We start from the raw sequence: 21,647 nt of genomic DNA on the forward strand, positions 1-21,647 counted from the left end.
CAATAGCACCCATAGCATCCCCAGGCCCCGCCCACCACCTCCCTCCAGCCCCCTCCTCAAAACTCACCACAGTGTTCCAGCTTAGCATACTCTGAATAGGTTATGTTAATACTGTTTAGTAAGGTGGTATGCACACATCCATAAATACATATGGATGGGTATTAATAAAATATATTATTTTATGAGTATTGAGTATATTTTTCCAATAAATGATATTCCTCTGACTTACGTCTGGGCATGGGGAGAGCCTCCTCTACCTCTCCTTTGAATCCTAGAGTAGAATGAACACAGGTACTTATTATTAGCATGTTATTGCTGTGTTGTAGTCAACAGAAATATGTGATCCTTTCACACAGAGGAGACTTGAAACAGGACCAAGTTAAAGCAGCACTAAGAAAGATCGTAAACTAGGTTAAATCACTGTGTATCTACTCAATGGGGTGATACTGGGGAATATTGTCTAGTTTATTGTGGAAGCACCAGACTGAGAACTATACTTTATAAACATACTCTTAACAACGACAGAGGCAAAGGTAGAGAGTTCTCCCCTGCTGTTCATGGCAGAAACACGATACTGTGCAGTATCATCAAAATCACATCTGAAACGAGAAGAGAGAGAAGACCAGCTGAATCAATGTCTCGTATACACACACACACACACACACGTTTCTGTCTCCTAATGGTTCAAGTGTACATAAATACCCCCACCCCTCCCAACTCAGCCATATAAATCAACACACAGCTATGTGAGCTGGGACTGTAAAATGCTCCAGAACTCCAGTCCGGGAATACTCTGGGAATAAATAGACACTGATGTCATAACGTGTCAGGTGGTATGGGTTTCTGTATGAAAGTTATGTGTGGTTAGATTCTGTCACAGAAACATGCTATCCAACTTTCCATGGCTGATTACCTGCACTGCTTAGTACATACAACACATATGGTTGAGTTTGAGACTATGAGAGAACTTCAAAAGCTGTTTGGTCTGAAACAGCTCGAGACACTTAAGTGTTTAGTCCTTGGTGAAATGACTTTAAAAAAAACAAGCCACAACAGGATCCCTCTATCGCCAGAGAATTTATCTTTTGACGTCCTCTTTGTTATCAAAAGGCAAGCTGCGAAAAGGCCCGGTTAATGTATGGCCTTCACCAACAGCTTTCTGGTGTCTGTCGATACACAACAGAGCAAAGGGCACTGACAGATGGACAGGCTGACGGACGGACAGACCGACAGATACAGTGTCAGTCAGAGAGGGGTATTGATTTCACACATTTCAAATCATATTTCTAACAACTGAAATCCACTGTCCCACGAGTTCACAGTGTGATCCCATCCAAGCATTCCCAGGGCTGTCAGTCTGCCCACACACGCTGGCCTACTATGACCTTTCCTGAGAGGGGTGATTGTATTACACCATGAAGGGGTGAACTTCTACAGGATCGGTGGGTCCCTCGCAGGACGGTTGAGCTAACGTAGGCTAATGTGATTAGCATGAAGTTGTAAGTAACAAGAACATTTCCCAGGACATAGACATATCTGATATTGTCAGAAAGCTTACATTATTGTTAATTTAACTGCACTGTCCAATTTACAGTAATTATTTCATTGAAATAATACCCTGCTATTGTTTGAGGAGAGTGCACAGTTAAGAAAACGTATTAATAAACCAATTCGGCACATTTGGGCAGTCTTGATTCATAATTTTGAACAGACATGCAATGGTTAATTGGATCAGTCTAAAACGTTGCACATACACTGCTGCCATCTAGTAAATTGCGCCTGGGCTGGCATAACATTATGGCCTTCTCTTGCATTTCAAAGACGGTACAAAAATACAAAAAAACAAAAAAAATTTTCTTTGTATTATCTTTTACCAGATCTAATGTGTTATATTCTCCTACATTAATTTAACATTTACACAAACTTCAAGGTGTTTCCTTTCAAATGGTATAAAGAATATGCATATCCTTGCTTCAGGCCCTGAGCTACAGGCAGTTCAATTTGGGTATGTCATTTTAGGAGAAAATTGAAAAAAAGGGGCGGATCCTTAAGAGGCTTTAGGGACGTGGTGGTGACATCATACTGACATTATACCATGGCCAGAGATGACTGTTGTTTAATTGTATCTGTTAATTCACAGCAATGAGCCACCACACAGAGAAGACCTGGCCCATATGAAGTGGCAAGTTGTTTCCACATATATTCTTCTTTAAAATAACTGATCTCAGTCCTCTTTAAAGTGAACTCTGGGGTAAAAAAAACCTCAGTTCTCTTTGTATTCACACTGCCCTTACCTTTGAATGAGGACTCAACACTTTTGCTAGTTAACTTCACCTAATTTGAGTCCTGTTTGCATGACTTTGCTATGTTTAGAAAGGAAACTAGATATTTTTCCAACATTCACTCAATGCCCCTCATTTTGGGGCGCCAAGTAGCCTAGCGGTTAGAGCGTTGGGCCAGTAACCGAAAGGTTGCTAGATTGAATGCCTGAGCTGACAAAGTAAAAATCTGTCTTTCTGCCCCTGAACAAGGCAGTTAACCCACTAGGCCGTCATTGTAAATAAGTGTTCTTAACTGACTTGCCTAGTTAAATAAAAAGGTTCAATAAATCAATAAAAAAATTAAAAAAATGCACTCTGGGTAAATACACAGTGCACGACAAGCCATACCATCCGAACCTGTTATCAGACAGCCAGAGATGTACCTACATACATTTTGGAAGCTAATAGTTTGCATTCAGTTTAAAAAAATAAGACATACAAATTATAATTAAATATAATATTTACATGTAAAAATGACTGGTAATAGGATAAATGGCAGAAGAATAATTGCAGATTACATAATGCTTTAATTGAAAATTGTGTACTCCAAATTGTACTGCCAACCTGCACATTTGTTTTTGGCACCAATCTGATGGGTTATAGCAGGGAAAACTGTGTTGCAGTAGCCTAGTGCTAGGTGTGAGAATAATGATAAATTAACCTGGTAAGCTTTGTGTTCACATTCTACTAAAAAAGGGAACCAAACCGGAGACTTCAAGTGAACCGAACTCAGACCAGCTCTCGAGATGGTCTCAGTTTGGTTCGCTTTGGGGTTCTTTTGAGGGGTTTGAGTTCCTTTGGAGCATTCACACTGCACATACATTTAAGCAAACCGCACTCAGTACGCAACAATTGGCTGAAAGGAACCAAGTGTGAAAGCACCCTTAGAGTATAAACGCAGATCTAGGATCAGAACGCCACTGTCCATGTAATCTAATTCATTGTGATCTAAAAATGAAAAACTGATCCTAAATCAGCACTCCTACTCTGGGACGATTGACACATACTGAAAACCCTGTGGCTTTGGGGGTGTGCCTACCTGTCGATCTCCAGTGAATGCACGTTGTAGCTGCTTTGTAGCTTATACTTGCCGGGGCGGGCCATTGGATCGATTGTCACATTGTTTTTGTACCTTGTTGTGAAATGAGGACAGGAGGAGACAAGAGAAGGCAAGGGAAGCAGAGAGGATTATGAAAAGGAGGAAAATAGAGTTTAAAAAGTACAGATCAGAATCAAGGAGAGTCAACACAGAGAGGCTAGGTAGACACCAGAGATGTATAGTGCGTTTTATAGTGTTTTAGTGCAATGACATGAGGATAGGATTGAGAGGACAACAATTGCTGATGCTCTATCCATAAGGGATTGATTTGGTGTGTATTGTGTTAGTGATCAGTTGGTCATCTCAAGGTTTATCCAGGGTGGTGTGTGTGCATGCGTAAGTGTGTATGTGTGCAGTACTCACCAGACAACGCGTGGGTCAGGCCATCCAGAGACGGTGCAGTGCAGCCTGACACACTGCTTCTCCCACACCGTGTGAGAGCGAGGCTTAATCACAAACTCCGGGGCATGCATCAGGCTATCCTCATTCATACACTTGTGGTACTCCTCGTTCTCATAGATCTGGGGATCAGTTTGTTCAATTAACCTTTATAGAGCCTTCGTATGGCATTTATAGAGCCTTTACAATAACACATTCTGAGGTGCAACTGTAAAACACTATACCCCCAGAAGCCTGTAGAAAACATTTTAGGCATTCCCCATGAATTCATAACACATTTGCGATGCATCCTTGAAGCAAACAAAGCATTTACTAGGCAAATGCTTGGCAATCCATTTCTTAGAGCTGAATCCAATAACCCTTAACACATAATCCTATAATGCTCTCTGAACACTGAATGTAGCACCCAGTGGCATGACGTGCTGGCAGAAAGGTGATAGACTAAGTACAGTGTGTGCCCCAATCAAGTGACACTGTAGCTTTTATGATCCTCCTGAGTGAATGGGGCAGGATATGCCTTGACATAAACATTTGAATGAGGGACACAAGTAACCTTCCAAGGGAAGGGGAAGCAGAGTAGAATTAATCCATGGAAAGAAACATTGCTCTTATGACAATACATTTCCTGTGATACTTTGCTAATATATTTCTTACGGTATTCCCATCTATGATAGTCATTTAGTGATTATTCTCCTCTGTGATGTCATAAAGGTGAAAAGGTCGTTATCAATATCGTGTCATAGTGTAAAACAGTGCAGAGCGTTTGATTTGGCTGCTGGGGGCCAAGGATACCCCAGCTCCGCTAAAACCATTGATAACTACGTGCCGTTTAAGGGATTGTTAAATAAATGTTATAACTATTTGGTTTTAATATCATCACCTTGAAGAAGAGTATAGTCAGAACTACGCATTTACGATTATTCCACATTTAGCTCTATTATACTGCATGCTTTTCATGACCAGTAAACATTCATTTATCATTTATTTTCTATTTTAGAAGCCTTTTAAAACCTTGAATACATTACAAGTTTGCATTTACTGTTGTCTAATAAACAAAATGTTGATCAAATTAAGATCATACATTTGTACTCTTCTCTTTGTCGATGAGGGAAATAATGTCACTCTGTGGTGTAACAAGAGAAGGTATTGTTCAGTCGGAAGTCATCAAACTACCCCATTATGATGTTATGAGGGAGAGCATTATCCAGCATTCCCCAATGTGATGTCACAAAGGAATTCCGGCATCTACTGTAGGGCTGCACGACATATGGGCCAAAGAACCTAATTGCGATTTGTTTTACCAAATATTGCGATTGGACATGCGATATCATTCCAAACACGTCGGCGAACTGTTGGAATTCTAGAAATACAATTATTTATATTTAAAGCAGCAAAGTTCATGTTTGGAACAATACAGGGGTTTGATTAATCTCGTCTGGCACCTGTGTAGGCGTGATTTGCACCGGGCAATAGTTGATTGCATTCGTTTTGGAACTGGGCTGCCTCCCAGGCGTGAGCCAGGTGCCCCGTTCAAAACACACCGCGAAAATCGGCTCAAAACAAAGTGACGTAGAAGCAAGTGGAGTAATGAGTAGGATTCACTCAAAGAATTTGGAATTTTGTGTTTTCACATGCAAAAGTGATTGCCCTCAAGCTTTATCTCCCTTCCAAATGAAAACGAGTTAGAATTTTCTAACATTTATTTTTTGGAAAAGAGATGGTGCATGTTTCTGGGCGACGCACCATGCTGCCTTGTTGACAAAATGTCAGAGCGGCACAGATCTGTTTGATTTGAGAATGGCGCTACTCCCTCCCCGCTTTCGCCCGAGCATAATCTAATCCGCCCAATGTGTTGACTGCATTTGACCTAACAAAACAGCATGCAACTTTAGAGTGAATAACAACTAGGAGGAGTGACTGCGCTGCTTGAGTGACAGGGGGTGGGTTTTTGTGTGACGCAGCTACAAGAGGGAAGAGAGGGTAGCTGCAGTCCAATATTGCAACCGGAGTATGGGCAAGTGGGTGTGTCGAAAGGAAAGTAGTGGGTGTGTGGAAAGGAGTGGGTGTGTCGAAAGGAAAGTAGTGGGCGCGTGGAAAGGAGTGGGTGTGTCGAAAGTGCTCTGCTATAGGTTAGATGGTTTTGATTGAGCTGTGTTTTTTGTTCTTACGTTTCTTACCATAAACAACCTTACATTGATCTACCATACAGCGAGAGATTGTACTTCTGTTTCGAAGCCAGAGGATGAGTCGGACTTCACACAAATAATTATAAACCTATACATGTTTTTATTAAAAGTACTGATGGGTGTACTGTTGCTTCATGAGTTTGCTTACTTTGACTATTCCCTTGATTTAGGGTATTAGGTAGCTACTTCCCACGCCATTGCCAGACGGTAGTGCTTGTCAAGCTGGAGCGAAGGGCACTCTGTCCCATTTATTAGTAGGCTGTATGTACCAAGGTGACATCTGGATGGTTATCAATATTAGTTATTTCTTGTGTAGCCTGCTATTCTACTTGACATAAAATAATGTGAGAGAAAAAAAAATTGGCACGTTAGCTACCGCCGGCAACATGATCGTGATACCCAGTAAGAAGCAACTCGGTTCGGGTCGCTCTGCAGCCTAATCAAACCCATAAAACAGTCAATTAGCTGATTCGCTTTCCATACACCCACTCCTTTCGACACACCCACTCGCCAATACTCCGGTCACCAAATTGGGCTGCAGCTAGAGGAGAGCCTGTTACATGCGGCTGAGTGGCGTTTCAAAATATTGAACGCTTCTGCAAAATGGATAATGCACATGTAAACATTGCGATTTTGATGTGAATTCAATTAATTGCGCAGCCCTACTGACATCTACGATATGACAAAGACTCAATATTCCCATTATGATGTCACGAAGGAGCGCATTATGCCGTATTCCTCAATGTGATGGGATAAAGGAAAACTTCCCTCTATGACATCAAACTCCTGCACTAACCCGCTTGCTCAGGGAGATGTGCTCGGCTGATTGGCGCACAGACACCTTCCTAGACGTCTGCTCCGTCCTCTCCATCTCTAACCCACTGGTGAACAGATTCCTCCGGGCCATGTATCCAGCACTCTCCTTCATCCGGGCCTCCTCCGTATCTGAAAGCCCACTGGCATACTCCTGACTAAGGTGGCGGAGCAAAGCCAGGGAGGAGAGTGGGCAGTGGGGTCATTTTCAGGGTCATTGGTCAGAATCACTCACCGAAATCAAAATGTCCCTGACTTCTCCGCATCGCTAAGGCTCATAGGTGGTTGATTCGTTTACCTGCCCCTGAAGATGGGCACTACATAGCCGATGATCTGGTTCTCTTTGTCCATAGCCAGGTAGGTGGGCTTGGCTCTCTTGGGGATTGGGCTCAGTCTGCTCTCCTCCAGCCCAGAGTACGATGCACTAAGTCTAAGACACAGGATAATGTTAATACAGCAGTGTCAACCTAACACAATGTAATAACATCAAGTCATGTCAATGTAATCTGAAGGGCTGGATGAGGAGGAGAAAGGTTGTATTATTGGGTATATTAGTCATCAACAAGGGAGGGTGGCTTGGATGGGTTTAGCTGTGTTTCTAATAAATATCTCTAATTGTGCAAAGAAGAAAGAGAAAAGCCTTTGCACAGCAGAGCGATGACTACCAACAAACCTGGTCTAGCTATAAGAGATATGCATTGCTTGTTCATGCTGTGTAATGACATGTCTGCAATGACAAAATAAAAGACTGAATTAAGACGGGGTCGATCGTCTGTAGTCACCAGTGTGCAGTTTTGATACATCAAATTCTTTAAACATAGGAGCAACAAAAAAAACATTTTAAAAAAGACCAATGAGATGGAATGAAACTAAACATTGTGGTCATAGGAGAGTAGGTGTCCTGTCCTGTGAATAAAAAACTAGTGGCGATCATGACCAAATTTGCCCTCATGTACTGAACAAGCTTTTGAATGTTAATCTCCTTGATGTCCCTCACTTGAGGATGATAAAATCCCCCCCAAAAAAATAAACTCAGCAAAAAAATAAATGTTTTCAGGACCCCGTCTTTCAAATTTTATTTTTTTCAAATTCAAATAACTTCACAGATCTCCATTGTAAAGGGTTAAAACACTGTTTCCCAAGCTTGTTCAATGAACCATAAACAATGTCCGTACTGTGAAATGCCTAAGACAGCGCTACAGGGAGACAGGACGGACAGCTGATCGTCTTCACAGTGGCAGACCACGTGTAACAACACCTGCACAGGATCGGTTCATCCAAACATCACACCCGCGGGTTAGGTACAGGATGGCAACAACAACTGCCCGATTTACACCAGGAATGCACAATCCCTCCATCAGTGCTCAGACTTTCCGCAATAGGCTGAGAGAGGCTTGACTGAGGGCTTGTAGGCCTGTTGTAAGGCAGGTCCTCACCAGACATCACCGGCAAAAACATCACCTATGGTCACAAACACACTGTCGCTGGACCAGACAGGACTGGCAAAAAGTGCTCTTCACCGACGAGTCGCGGTTTTGTCTCACCAGCGGTGATGGTCGGATTTGCGTTTATCGTTGAAGGAATGAGCGTTACACCGAGGCCTGTACTCTGGAGCGGGATTAATTTGGAGGCGGTGTGTCACAGCATCATCAGACTGAGCTTGTTGTCATTGCAGGCAATCAACGCTGTGCGTTACAGGGAAGACATCCTCCTCCCTCATGTGGTACCCTTCCTGCAGGCTCATTCTGTCATGACCCTCTAGCATGACAATGCCACCAGCCATACTGCTCGTTCTGTGCGTGATTTCCTGCAAGACAGGAATATCAGTGCTCTGCCATGGCCAGAGAAGAGCACGGATCCCAATCCCATTGAGCACGTCTGGGACCTGTTGGATCGGAGGGTGACGGCTAGGGCCATTCCCCCCAGAAATGTCTGGGAACTTGCAGGTGCCTTGGTGGAAGAGTGGGGTAACATCTCACAGCAAGAACTGGCGAATATGGTCCCATCCATGAGGAGGAGATGCACTGCAGTACTTAATGCAGCTGGTGGCCACACCTGATACTGACAGTCACTTTTCATTTTGATCCCCCCCCTTTGTTCAGGGACACATTATTTAATTTATGTTAGTCACATGTCTGTGAAACTTGTTCAGTTTATTTCTCAGTTGTTGAATCTTATGTTCATATAAATATTAACACGTTAAGTTTGCTGAAAATAAAACGCAGTTGACAGTGAGAGGACGTTTCTTTTTTTGCTGAGTTTACAAAGGATCTCAGCTGAAAACCCACACACCTGACAATACAAACATCCAAAACAACCATTATTTAGGTTACACCAAATTGATTCTCACAAGTAAATCAACACGTAATTTACAGTACAGTGCCTTATAGGCAAAAAAATAATAATAATCTAGACAATATGAAACAGTGCCATCCTATGTGTGCATACAATGTACACTGAGTGAACAAAACTTGCTCTTTTCATGACAGACTGACCAGGTGAATTCTATGATCCATTATTGATGTCACTTGTTAAATCCACTTCAAACCAGTGTAGGTAAAGGGGAGGAGACAGGTTAAAGGTTCTTATTCTTACTCATATTTTGTTTAAACTGCATTATTGGTTAGGAGCTCGTAAAGTAAGCATTTCACTGTAAGGTCTACCACCTGTTGCATTCGGCACATGACTAATAAAAGTTAATTTGATTTGAAATTCCAAATCTGTCCCTCATACCATCCATCATGGCTACCTAATCACCACCAGCTTCCTATTGGTTCATTTATCCCCTCTCCTCCCCCTGTAAATCTTCTCCAGGTCCTTGCGGTAAAAGAAAATAAGTAATCTTACCTGGTAAAATAAAGATCAATAAATAAATGTTGATAGATTACGACAAGGATGAATGGGAATGCAGGCAAGGCAATCCCCATTCAATGAGTATTCCTAATGGAACAATTGGTATGTCTGCACAATACCAGGAAAATCTCCATAACTTCTGTTATGTCACCATCAGACTATATTAAACAGCAAAAGGCTATTCAATTCAAACATCAACAGGGGAGAAAATGTCACTTACTGAGGCTTTTTGGTTTGATTTGAATCCATCTTGTCAATACAAGATACAAGATGCCATAAGTACATTTATATGTGACAAGGTAGAGTACTATGGTTCAACCAATGGTGTCACTAATCATAAGGCAGGGAAAGCTGGGTAAATTCCTGACAGCATGACGTTCAACCATAAAGGCCCAAATGAGGCACCATTCGCTTCACAGACACCCTTTGACCTCCTATGCACACTGTCAAGGCCAGTGTATTTAGAGATGCCAGGTGTTCATAAGAGCGAGGCCGCCAACATTTCAACACATCATTCAATATAGTCACAACCACTGTTGTTAGGCCGGCCATAGATTGCCAGAATAGTCTCGTAAATACTCCTATATGTCATCAATATTTCCTTAAATAAAATAATTCAAACAGCAAATAACAAACCACTGAAAGAGATTAATGACCGCTGAATTCAACAGTTCTGGGAAATCCACAGGTGGAAACAATCCCCACCCTAAAAAAGGTTTTATGGTCACATACACCTGATAGGTGCAGTGAAATGTGTTGTTTTACAGGGTCAGCCATAGTAACTTTACAGATCTTCATTGTAAAGGGTTTAAACACTGTTTCCCCTGGAGAAAATGTGGGTTAAGTGCCTTGCGAAAGGGCACATTGACAGATTTTTCACCTTGTTGGCTCGGGTATTCAAACCATCGACCATTCAGTTACTGGCCCAACACTAACCACTAGGCTACCTGCTGCTGACCCCAAATACAACTTTAACTCATAGCCAACTTCAAACCATGTCTCCAGATCACAACACAGTAGAAGGCTCTAAGAGAAGCATGCTAAAAAGCCTTACGCACCCACGCAAAATAGCATCTTTGTTAAGTGCGAGAGGAAGCCACCAATGGATGTACTGGCTGAACAATGAACCAAGGTCATCGATCCAAGATGGCGTAGCAGTCGGACGTCGGTTTTGTCTTGTCCCGTGTATATATCGTTTTCTTCGTATATATCATTTATATTTTTAATCTCAATTTCCATCTACGGACTGAACAGAGTAACAGAGTAACAGAGTAACCCGCCTCTCCCAACGTGGTGCGGATCTGAACCCCCATCAGAAGCTAGCCAGCTAACTAGCTACTAGCTAGTAGTCAGTTAGCCACTGCTAGCGGTCATCACCGTTAACTCAGACATCAGCCAGCCTCATTCTGGTCAATTCCGGCCAGTCTGCACAGCGTGATATCAACCCAGAGCATATCTGTACTGCCTTTTGTCTACCACATCTCCGGATTCCTACAGCAAGCTCTGAACCTTTACACTGGATCATAGCAGCTAGCTAGCGAGTGGTTACTCCTGGCTAACGCCTCTGTCCCGAAGCAAGCACTAGTTAGCCTGGAGCTAGCCTCGAGCTAGGCCCATCTCCCAGCTAGCCGAAGAGATCCTTCAGCCAATTCCTGGGCTACAATACCTCCTTTGCCAATTGGCCTGGACCCTTTACTGCCGACACGGTGCCCCGCCGATCCATCATGACTGGTCTGCCGACATAACCGTCCGAGGGGGTTTCAACAGGCTCTTCCGTTGCGAAGTCACCCGGAGGCCCATCTGCTAGCCTGCTAGCCCCGGCCTGCTAGCTGTCTGAATCGGCGTGTCTCCAGCTCGCCTTGCTACTCACTGGACCCTATGATCACTCGGCTACACATGCCTCTCCCAGATGTCAATATGCCTAGTCTATTGCTGTTTTAATTAGGGATTGTCTTATTTCACTGTAGATCCTCCAGCCCTGCTCAAAATGCCTTAGCAAGCCCTTTTGTTCCACCTGACCACACATGCGGTAACCTCACCTGGCTTAAATGATGCCTCCAGACTCTCATTGTCACTCAATGCCTAGGTTTACCTAAATTGTACTCACATCCTACCATATCTTTGTCTGTACATTATGCCTTGAATCTTTTCTTCTGCGCCCATAAATCTGCTCCTTTTACTCTCTGTTCCAAACGTACTAGACAACCAGTTCTTATAGCCTTTAGCCGTACCCTTATCCTACTCCTCCTCTGTTCCTCTGGTGATGTAGAGGCTAACCCAGACTCTGCAGCTCCCAGCATCACTCCCATTCCCCAGGTGCTCTCATTTGTTGACTTCTGTAACTGTAAAAGCCTTGGTTTCATGCATATTAACATTGAGCCTCCTCCCTACATTTGTTTTATTCATAGCTTTAGCACACTCCACCAACCCGGATGTCCTTGAAGTGTCTGAATCCTGGCTTAGGAAGGCCACCAAAAATCCTGAAATTTCCATCCCTAACTATAACATTTTACGACAAGATAGAACTGCCAAAGGGGACGGAGTTGCAATCTAGTGCAGAGATAGGCTGCAGAGTTCTGTCATACTATTGAGGTCTGTGCCCAAACAATTTGAGCTTCTAGTTTTAAAAAAAATCCACCTTTCCAGAAACAAGTCTCTCACCGTTGCCGCTTGCTATAGACCCCCTTCAGCCCCCAGCTGTGTCATGGACACCATATGTGAATCTCACACAAATTATGAAGGAACCTACCAGGTACAACCCCAAATCCATAAACACGGACACCCTTAGATATAATCCTGACCAATTTGCCCTCTATTTACACCTCTGCTGTCTTCAACCAGGAACTCAGCGATCACTGCCTCATTGCCTGCGTGCGTAATGCTTCCGCGGTCAAACAACCACCCCTCATCAATGTCAAACGCTCCCTAAAACAATATACTCAGTCAGTTAGGAAAGCAAAGGCTAGCTTTTTCAAACAGAAATTTGCATCCTGTAGCACTAATTCCAAAAAGTTTTGGGACACTAAAGTCCATGGAGATTAAAAGCACCTCCTCCCAGTGGCCCACTGCAATGAGGATAGGAAACACTGTCACCACCGATAGATCTACAGCAATCGATCATTTCAATAAGCAAGGCTTTCGACTTTGCCAATCATCGCATTCTTATCGCCAGACTCAATAACCTTTGCTTCTCAAATGGCTGCCTCGCCTGGTTCACCAACTACTTCTCTGATAGAGTTCAGTGTGTCAAATCGGAGGGCCTGTTGTCCAGACCTCTGGCAGTCTCTATGGGGGTGCCACAGTGTTCAATTCTCGGGCTGACTCTCTTCTCTGTATACATCAATGATGTCGCCCTTGCTGCTGGTGATTCTCTGATCCACCTCTATGCAGACGACACCATTTTGTATACATCTGGCCCTTCTTTGGACACTGTGCTAACAAACATCCAAACAAGCTTCAACGCCATACAACATTCCTTCTGTGGTCTCCAACTGCTTTTAAATGCTAGTAAAACTAAGTGCATGTTCTTCAACAAATTGCTGCCCGCACCATCCCGCCCGACTAGCATCCCTACTCTGGACTAGAGGTCGACCGATTAATCGGAATGGACGATTAATTAGGGCCGATTTCAAGTTTTCATAACAATCGGAAATCGGTATTTTTGGGCGCATATTTTGCAGATTAAAAAAAAAATATATATATATATATATATTTATTTTTTTACACCTTTATTTAACTAGGCAAGTCAGTTAAAAACACATTCTTATTTTCAATGACGGCCTAGGGACGGTGGGTTAACGGCCTTTTTCAGGGGCAGAACGACAGATTTACACCTTGTCAGCTCGGGGAACCAATCTTGCAAACTTTGTTAACTAGTCCAACGCTCTAACCACCTGCCTCTCATTGCACTCCACGAGGAGCCTGCCTGGTATCCGAATGCAGTAGAAGCCATGTTAAGTTGCTATATAGCATTAAACTTAGCTAATAAAAAAACAATCAATCAATCATAATCACTAGTTATAACTAGACATGGTTGATGATATTTGTTTATCTAGCGTGTCCTGCATTGCTATAATCGATGCAACGCTGGGGGGAATATTTAACAAAAGCTCAAAAAAGGACTGTCCTTGCTCCAATGTGTACCTAACCATAAACATCAATACCATTCTTAAAATCAATACACAGAAGTATATATTTTTAAACCTGCATATTTAGCTAAAAGAAATCCAGGTTAGCAGGCAATATTAACAGGGTGAAATTGTGTCATTTCTCTTGCGTTCATTGCACGCAGAGTCAGGGTATTTGCAACAGTTTGGGCAGCCTGGCTCATTGTGAACTAATTTGCCCAAATTTTACATAATTATGACATAACATTGAAGGTTGTGCAATGTAACAAGAATATTTAGACTTAGGGATGCCACCCGTTAGATAAAATACAGAACGGTTCCGTTTTGTTTTTTTCGAAATGATAGTTTCCGGATTCGACCATATTAATGACCTGTGTTATTATGTTATAATTAAGTCTATGATTTGATAGAGCAGTCTGAGCGATGGTAGGCAGCAGCAGATTCGTAAGCATTCATTCAAACAGCACTTTCGTGCGTTTTGCCAGCAGCTCTTCGCAAGCACAGCGCTGTTTATGACTTCAAGCCTATCAGCCTAATGGCTGGTGTAACCGATGTGAAATGGCTAGCTAGTTAGCTGGGTGTGCACTAATAGCGTTTCATACGTCACTCGCTCTGAGACTTGGAGTAGTTATTCCCCTTGCTCTGCAAGGGCCGCGGCTTTTGTGGAGTGATGGGTAACGCTGCTTCGAGTGTGGCTGTTGTCGATGTGTTCCTGGTTCTAGCCCAGGTAGGGGCGAGGAGAGGGACGGAAGCTATACTGTTACACTGGCAATACTATAGTACCTATAAGAACATCCAATAGTCAAAGGTATATGAAATACAAATGGTTTAGAGAGAAATAGTCCTATAAATACTATATTAACTACAACCTAAAACCTCTAACCTTGGAATATTGAAGTCTCATGTTAAAAGGAACCATGTTCTCATGTTCTGAGCAAGGAACTCAAACGTTAGCTTTTTACATGGCACATATTGCACTTGTACTTCAACACTATGTTTTTGCATTATTTAAAACCAAATTGAACATGTTTCATTATTTATTTGAGGCTAAATTGATTTTTACTGATGTATTATTTTAAGTTAAAATAAGTGTTCATTCAGTATTGTTGTAATTGTCATTATTACAAATAAATAAAAAAATTGGCCGATTAATCTGTATCGGCGTTGAAAGATCATAATCGGTCGACCTCTATTCTGGACGGTTCTGACTTAGAAAATGTGGACAACTACAAATACCTACTTGTCTAGCTAGACTGTAAACTCTCCTCCCAGACTCACATTAAACATCTCCAATCCAAATGAAATCTAGAATTGGCTTTCTATTTTGCCACAAAGCCTCATTCACTCATGCTGCCAAACACACCCTCGTAAAACTGACTATCCTACCGATCCTTGACTTCGGCGATGTCATTTACAAAATAGCCTCCAACACTCTACTCAGCAAACTGGATGTAGTCTATCACAGTGCCATCCGTTTTATCACCAAAGCCCCATATACTACCCACCACTGCAACCTGTATGCTCTCGTTGGCTGGCCTTCACTACATATTTGTCTCCAAACCCACTGGCTCCAGGTCATCTATAAGTCTTTGCTAGGTAAAGCCCCGCCTTATCTCAGCTCACTGGTCACCATAGCAACACCAACCAGTAGCACACGCTCCAGCAGGTATATTTCACTTGTCATCCCCAAAGCCAATACTTTCTTTGGCTGCCTTTCCTTTCAGTTCTCTGCTGCCAATGACAGGAACGAATTGCAATTTAGTTTTTTTATCAAATCACTGAAGCTGGAGTCTTACATCTATCTCCCTCTCTAACTTTAAGCATCAGCTGTCAGAGCAGCTTACCGATCTGTGTACCTGTACACAGCCAATCTGTAAATAGCACACCCAACTACCTCATCCCCATATTATTACTTACCCGCTTGCTCTTTTGCACCCCAGTATCTCGACTTGAACATCATCATCTGCACATCTATCACTCCAGTGTTATTGCTAAATTGTAATTATTTCACCTCTGTGGACTATTTATTGCCTTACCTCTCTACTCTTCTACATTTGCACACACTGTATATAGATTTTTTCGTATTGTGTTATCGACTGTACATTTGTTTATGTGTAACTCTGTGTTGTTGTTTATGTCGTACTGCTTTGCTTTATCTTGGCCAGGTCGCAGATGTAAATGAGAACTTGTTCTCAACTGGCCGACCTGGTTAAATAAAGGTGAAATAACAAAATAAAAAATATCTTAATAGGGAAACAAGTCCTCAAGGAAGTAAACCATTCGAACTGGGGTTTCGACAACTAAGGCAGAGAATCTACACCACAGCTCACATTCCCAGAGACATGTTATGCATGGGTCAGGATGTTATTTCAGTCTATAGGCCATGGCAAAGGTCAATAACACTTCATTATGCAACACAGTGCATTCCTTTAAAGCTTGATTATACCCGGCCCGCACCAAACATTTATGACGACAGAGCCGGTGTGAATCTGAGATGTTCTATTTCTGTTTAACTGAACTATAGTGGGAACTAGGAGAAGGTTGTCTTAAAAGAAAAAAAAAGTGCATTAGTTCAAAAGCAGACAGAGCAGTGTGCAACAGACACCGATATACACAGTATCCATGCAACGGGCTACTTGGAACTTCATGCAGGATTCACAGACATTATATTTGTGGAATGGTTTTTAGAGAAAACAGATAAGGTTGAAGAATGTTACTGGGAGTGGTCAAACATTAATACCGCAGGTATAGAAGCAGGAAGTAGAAGAGTAATGATTTAACGCAGAGAAATGAGGGTTACTAAGCATGACCGACTGATTTGGAGGCCATGAATGGCATGGGAAAAGTTGCCAGAAGTATGAGATAGGAAGTAAGGTGGGTGGGGGTGATGGGGTTACAAGGGCAGCAGGGCCATCTTCTGACACCAGCATGGAGGGGATGCATGGATATGGGCCAGAGCTACTGTGCTGCAGGGCATCCTGTTCCTCCTTACCCCCTGCTGGCACTGAGACTGGCACTGGCTCTGCTGCGGGTGGCATAGCTGCTGCTGCTCGACTGGTACTGGCTAACAGCCGACTCCACCTCCTTGCTGCGGTAGCCACGGTCATAGTGGCGGTGCTGTTTCTGGTAAAAAGGTATGGATCCAGACATCCTGCACGGTGTTCCTGGCACGAGCACTGAATTCTCAGTCTCTTGTAGTCTGCCTAGCTAGTGTTTGAGAATGGTTTTGTTCAATACAGTTCAAGCATTGCTTCGAAATGTACTTTTGTAAGCTATTAGTTGTTTTAATGTTTCGGTTTCATTTACAATTTGTCTTGATCATACTTGTTGTTATTGTATTATGTTACTTTAAATAAATCACAGAGGAAAGGTCATGACCTTCATTGTCTCTATTGGATTGTGGGGGGGGGGGGGGGGGGGGAATTATATTGATTGTGCCAGATCAATATCTTCATGCTCTGTACACAACTCAAGTGTAGCCTACTATCAACATCAGTGGATAAGGAATAAAATGCACAACTTTTTCTGATAGTAAAATTAGCCAAATTGATTTGGTAGATGTAGAATTAAAATATTTTGTGGGTTTTTCCAAATAACTTGACTGGTGTAGCCTAGGCCTATTTCCTGTTAATGGAAATCAATACATTACCAGATTCCATTGCTTTGAAAATACTTTATGGCTGTTCTAAACGGCAATAAACATAGGATGTTAACTGACATGAGTGGAGGGCAACAGGTGCACTGGTTCAGTAGTTGTTCAATCCAATAGGGCATGATTTTAATATGAGAAGAGCCTGTGAATCTGAAATTCCAAATTGCAGTGTGCGACTGAGGCTGGCATAGCACAGGATTCACATTGCAAACAATCACACCATCAAAATGCACACTAAACATAAAATACTCAACAACGAATTGTGAAAAAATTACCTCTGATTACTTCTATTTTGCTGATGATGCACAAATCGTATCAGATACTCGTATCGAGATAACTTACCTAGGCCCAAAAGCCACCAACTGCTGCAAGCAAAGGAAAAAGTGATCCAACTCCAGGTGTAAGTCAACGAAGCTTGATATCCAGGCAAAGCCGCAGGTAGGTGCGGTAGCAGAGGACAGGGCAGCCGTCTACACAACAAAAATAATATTGGCACTCTATGGAATAGCCAAACCGCAGTTACGTCCTTTTATGGCGTGGAGACCCGATAAATATAGACGAGTGCAGCGCGGATTGAAGCTATCGCAACTACAGGAAGAGAGCGGCAGAGCGACGTTTGAATATGTTGGTCATTGACGAGTGCGACTATTTGCAACGCCAAAAGATGACTCTACCTACCTGTTGGCCTATATTTTAGACAATGCCTACTGTACAAACAATGTGTAGCCTTTCATCATCAGTCAGTGTTACTGTATTTTTGACACCACTTATTGGAAAGAGTATAGCCTAACTCATCATCAGTGTCCCAATAATGGAATACTTTATACATTTGGTATTTAAATGGGTATTTCCTCTTACAGAAGGCCTTAGATGTATTAATGACTATCAGGGTTTTTGTCATTGTATCATATTCACATTTAGAAAGGTCACTTTAGGCCTCATACCTCAACATCTGGTTGCCTGGCAGCCCTATATACTACTCTGATCAATCTTATTGGGCTGACCCCATAACTTGGACTTTATCTTAAAAATGAATAAATGGTGTAATTTCCATCTCATATTGTGCCAATGTTCAATATCCTACACTTCACTAGCGGTTGTCTTGGCTGCTCACAATATCTAAGAGAGCTTCAGATGTGTCTGTGACTAACTATAGCCATGCTATTGTTGCCTGTGTCACATATAACAAATTCCAGTTAGCATTGTATGTGCTTGCATGAAAGAGAGAGAGCACATCCCCATGTTTTATCGTGTGGGTGGAGCCCTACTCCTTGCCTTTTGACCATGCATGTGAAACTGACAAATGTGACATCCTCTGAGTAGTGATTGAATATTAAGGCTCCTGCTTTGATCTAACTTTATTTTCGTTTCACATATTTTTTTGAACACACACAAGAATGGTGTATAGGAAAACAAGACAGGTATACAATTCTTATCTAAACATAAAAGAGCAGACAGGAATAACAATACCCAGAGTTCTACAAATAATACAAAACACAACATACAGAACAAGGACATGTAGAAATAAAGAGGGTAGATGTCACCCCCACACTTATTCCCCCCCCCCCCCCCCCCCCCCCCCCCAACTGCTCAAAGGTAGATTAAAATATCACAATTGAGAGTGCGTTAATAAGTACAAATTCACAGCGCCGGCTCGTCCAAGTAGGAGAGGAAAGGCTGCCGGATTTGATCAAATGTTGATCATTTATTGTTCAGAATATATCTAAGGCTCCTGCTTTGTTATGAGGCGATGGATGATCTTACAGATTACACAAAACACTATAAAACCACTAGTCTGTGATTCTTTCTTTGCTTGATCAACTTTCCAAGACCGGTCATCCACTTTTAGCCTTTGCCTTATTCCTTGCATCACTATACACATGTCTTCGTAATGCTATTTCCAGAATACAGATCATGAATGCATTTTTTGGTATCTTCAGTAGTTCCTACTGATAGAGAGAGCATTGACCAATCAGACACCTATGGAGGTACATTTACCATAGAACATCATATTGAATCACATATCTCTATGGTACATACAACATAACAAAAGACCAGCTGTCTTTGTGTGACTGAACATCAAAGGAAATTGTGTTGCTTTTCAATAGGGTTTCAACTAAAACTACAGTAATTTAATCTAAAGATAACCCCCAATTACCTGACAGCATGGCAATCATAACTCATATGGAGGATATTTTCCTCAAAAGATTCTTCACTCTTCCATTTAAAGCTCAAGTGCCTTCCCAACCAGGAATGTGATACAATTGTGGGCTAATGACTTCATCCTATCACAACCTGCAGTAAATCATTGGGATGGTACTACTATGTTCTGTGTCCCAACTTTATTTAACTAGGCAAGTCAGTTAAGAACAAGTTCATATTTACAATGAAGGCCTACTCCAGCCAAAACTCCGATGACACTGGGCCAATTGTGCACCGCCCTATGGGACTCCCAATCACAGCCAGATGTGATACAGCCTGGATTTAAACCAGGTACTATAGTGACACCTCTTGCACTGATATGCAGTGCCTTAGACTGCTGCACCACTCAGGAGCCCAAATGGCACCCCATTTCCTATATAGTGCACTACTATTGACCAGTGGGTAGGAGTGGGTGTGTTAGAACATGGAAAGTCAGAATGATTTAATGTGAAACTCCTACTGGAAGTTGATTGATTGTAATGATGAATGGAAACGTTGTTTTAGTCCCCCCTATGAGACTAGTACCCTCAAGTGGTTGAATATGGGCAGTGCAATATGAGGTCATGTTTCCAGGCAAGATTCTTTGATTTTGGTCAGACAGGAACAACACATTAAATTCACTAATCAATGACTTATTAATGAACTGAATCAAGTGTATTCATATTGGTTTAATGGTCTAGAAATGTACTATTATTTTACACATGTTAATGTTATTGTTTGTCTTCATGGATCCCAGGAATACTTGAAAAAATGTATTGTTGCTACTTGTTTAGACATAGCCTACAGCTTGGTTTTTTGCGAATATGAAACCATGTTAAGCTCTCCTCACCATCCCAGTTTGGAGCAGCGACCCTCTGTCTCCTTTCAGTAAACATGAACACATTATGGTCTCAAGATGAGTTTGCCATTGCTCATTCCTGTCATTGTAGTGGTTCCCATCGGGTGAACTTGTTGATGAAGAAAGTGTTATACTGTTCAACAGACTAAGAACCATTCCAGCTCTCTTGGGAACAGGCAGAATGCATTGCTTTTTTCATTTAAAAGATGGTTATTGGATCATAGTAGTAAACTAGCAGTAGCTCATACCATGAACAACCAAACTTATAAGTAGTTAAATAGCAATATTATGGATAATTCTGGTCATCTCTGTATACCCGTCGCAAGAACCACTAGTTGATGCTTATTTATAAAACCCTCTTAGGCCTCACTCCCTGCTATCTGAGATATCTACTGCAGCCCTCATCTTCCACATGCAACACCCGTTCTGCCAGTCACATTCTGTTAAAGGTCCCCAAAGCACACACATCCCTGTGTCGCTCCTCTTTTCAGTTCACTACAGCTAGCGACTGGAACAAGCTGCAACAAACACTCAAACTGGACTGTTTTATCTCAATCTCTTCATTCAAAGACTCAATCATGGACACTCTTACTGACAGGTGTAGCTGCTTTGCGTGATGTATTGTTGTCTCTATCTTCTTGCCCTTTGTGCTGTTGTCTGTGCATAATAATGTTTGTACCATGTTTAGTGCAGCTACCATGTTGTGTTGCTACCATGTTGTTGTCATGTTGTGTTGTCATGTGTGCTGCCTTGCTATGTTGTTATCTTAGGTCTCTCTTTATGTAGTGATGTGTGTTTTGTCCTATATTTATATAAACTCAGCAACAACAAAAAAATGTCCCATTTTCAGGACCCTGTCTTTCAAAGATAATTTGTAAAACTCCAAATAACTTCACAGATCTTCACTGTAAAGGGTTTAAACACTGTTTCCCATGCTTGTTCAATGAACCATAAACAACGAATGAACATGCACCTGTGGAACGGTCGTTAAGACACTAACAGCTTACAGACGGTAGGCAATTAAGGTCACAGTTATGAAAACTTAGGACACTAAAGAGGCCTTTTACTGACTCTGAAAAACACCAAAAGAAAGATGTCCAGGGTCCCTGCTCATCTGCGTGAACGTGCCTTAGGCATGCTGCAAGGAGGCATGAGGA

The 21,647-nt window shown here is 42.1% G+C and overlaps 1 protein-coding gene across 2 annotated transcripts in view; it reads right to left on the reverse strand.

Moving 5' to 3' along the window:
• The window catches only part of LOC110535626 (myomesin-1), a 43,963-nt gene extending 26,015 nt beyond the window's left edge, over nucleotides 1-17,948 (reverse strand). The window contains exons 1-8 of one of the 2 annotated variants that reach the window (XM_036935359.2): nucleotides 17,793-17,948; nucleotides 16,791-17,005; nucleotides 7,117-7,248; nucleotides 6,802-6,976; nucleotides 3,784-3,941; nucleotides 3,361-3,453; nucleotides 511-599; nucleotides 230-271 (exon numbers count right to left, since the gene is read on the reverse strand). In XM_036935359.2, coding sequence (XP_036791254.2) covers nucleotides 230-271; nucleotides 511-599; nucleotides 3,361-3,453; nucleotides 3,784-3,941; nucleotides 6,802-6,976; nucleotides 7,117-7,248; nucleotides 16,791-16,948 — 847 coding nt within the window. In that variant the 5' untranslated portion in view covers nucleotides 16,949-17,005; nucleotides 17,793-17,948. The remainder of the gene's footprint in view (nucleotides 1-229; nucleotides 272-510; nucleotides 600-3,360; nucleotides 3,454-3,783; nucleotides 3,942-6,801; nucleotides 6,977-7,116; nucleotides 7,249-16,790; nucleotides 17,006-17,792) is intronic. The other variant, XM_036935360.2, reaches the window with a different exon arrangement.
• Between the last annotated feature and the right edge of the window lie 3,699 nt (nucleotides 17,949-21,647).

The sequence above is a fragment of the Oncorhynchus mykiss genome, chromosome 11 (genome assembly GCF_057628025.1).
Source record: "Oncorhynchus mykiss isolate SJ-2025 chromosome 11, ASM5762802v1, whole genome shotgun sequence".
In the NCBI taxonomy this organism is placed as follows: domain Eukaryota; kingdom Metazoa; phylum Chordata; class Actinopteri; order Salmoniformes; family Salmonidae; genus Oncorhynchus; species Oncorhynchus mykiss.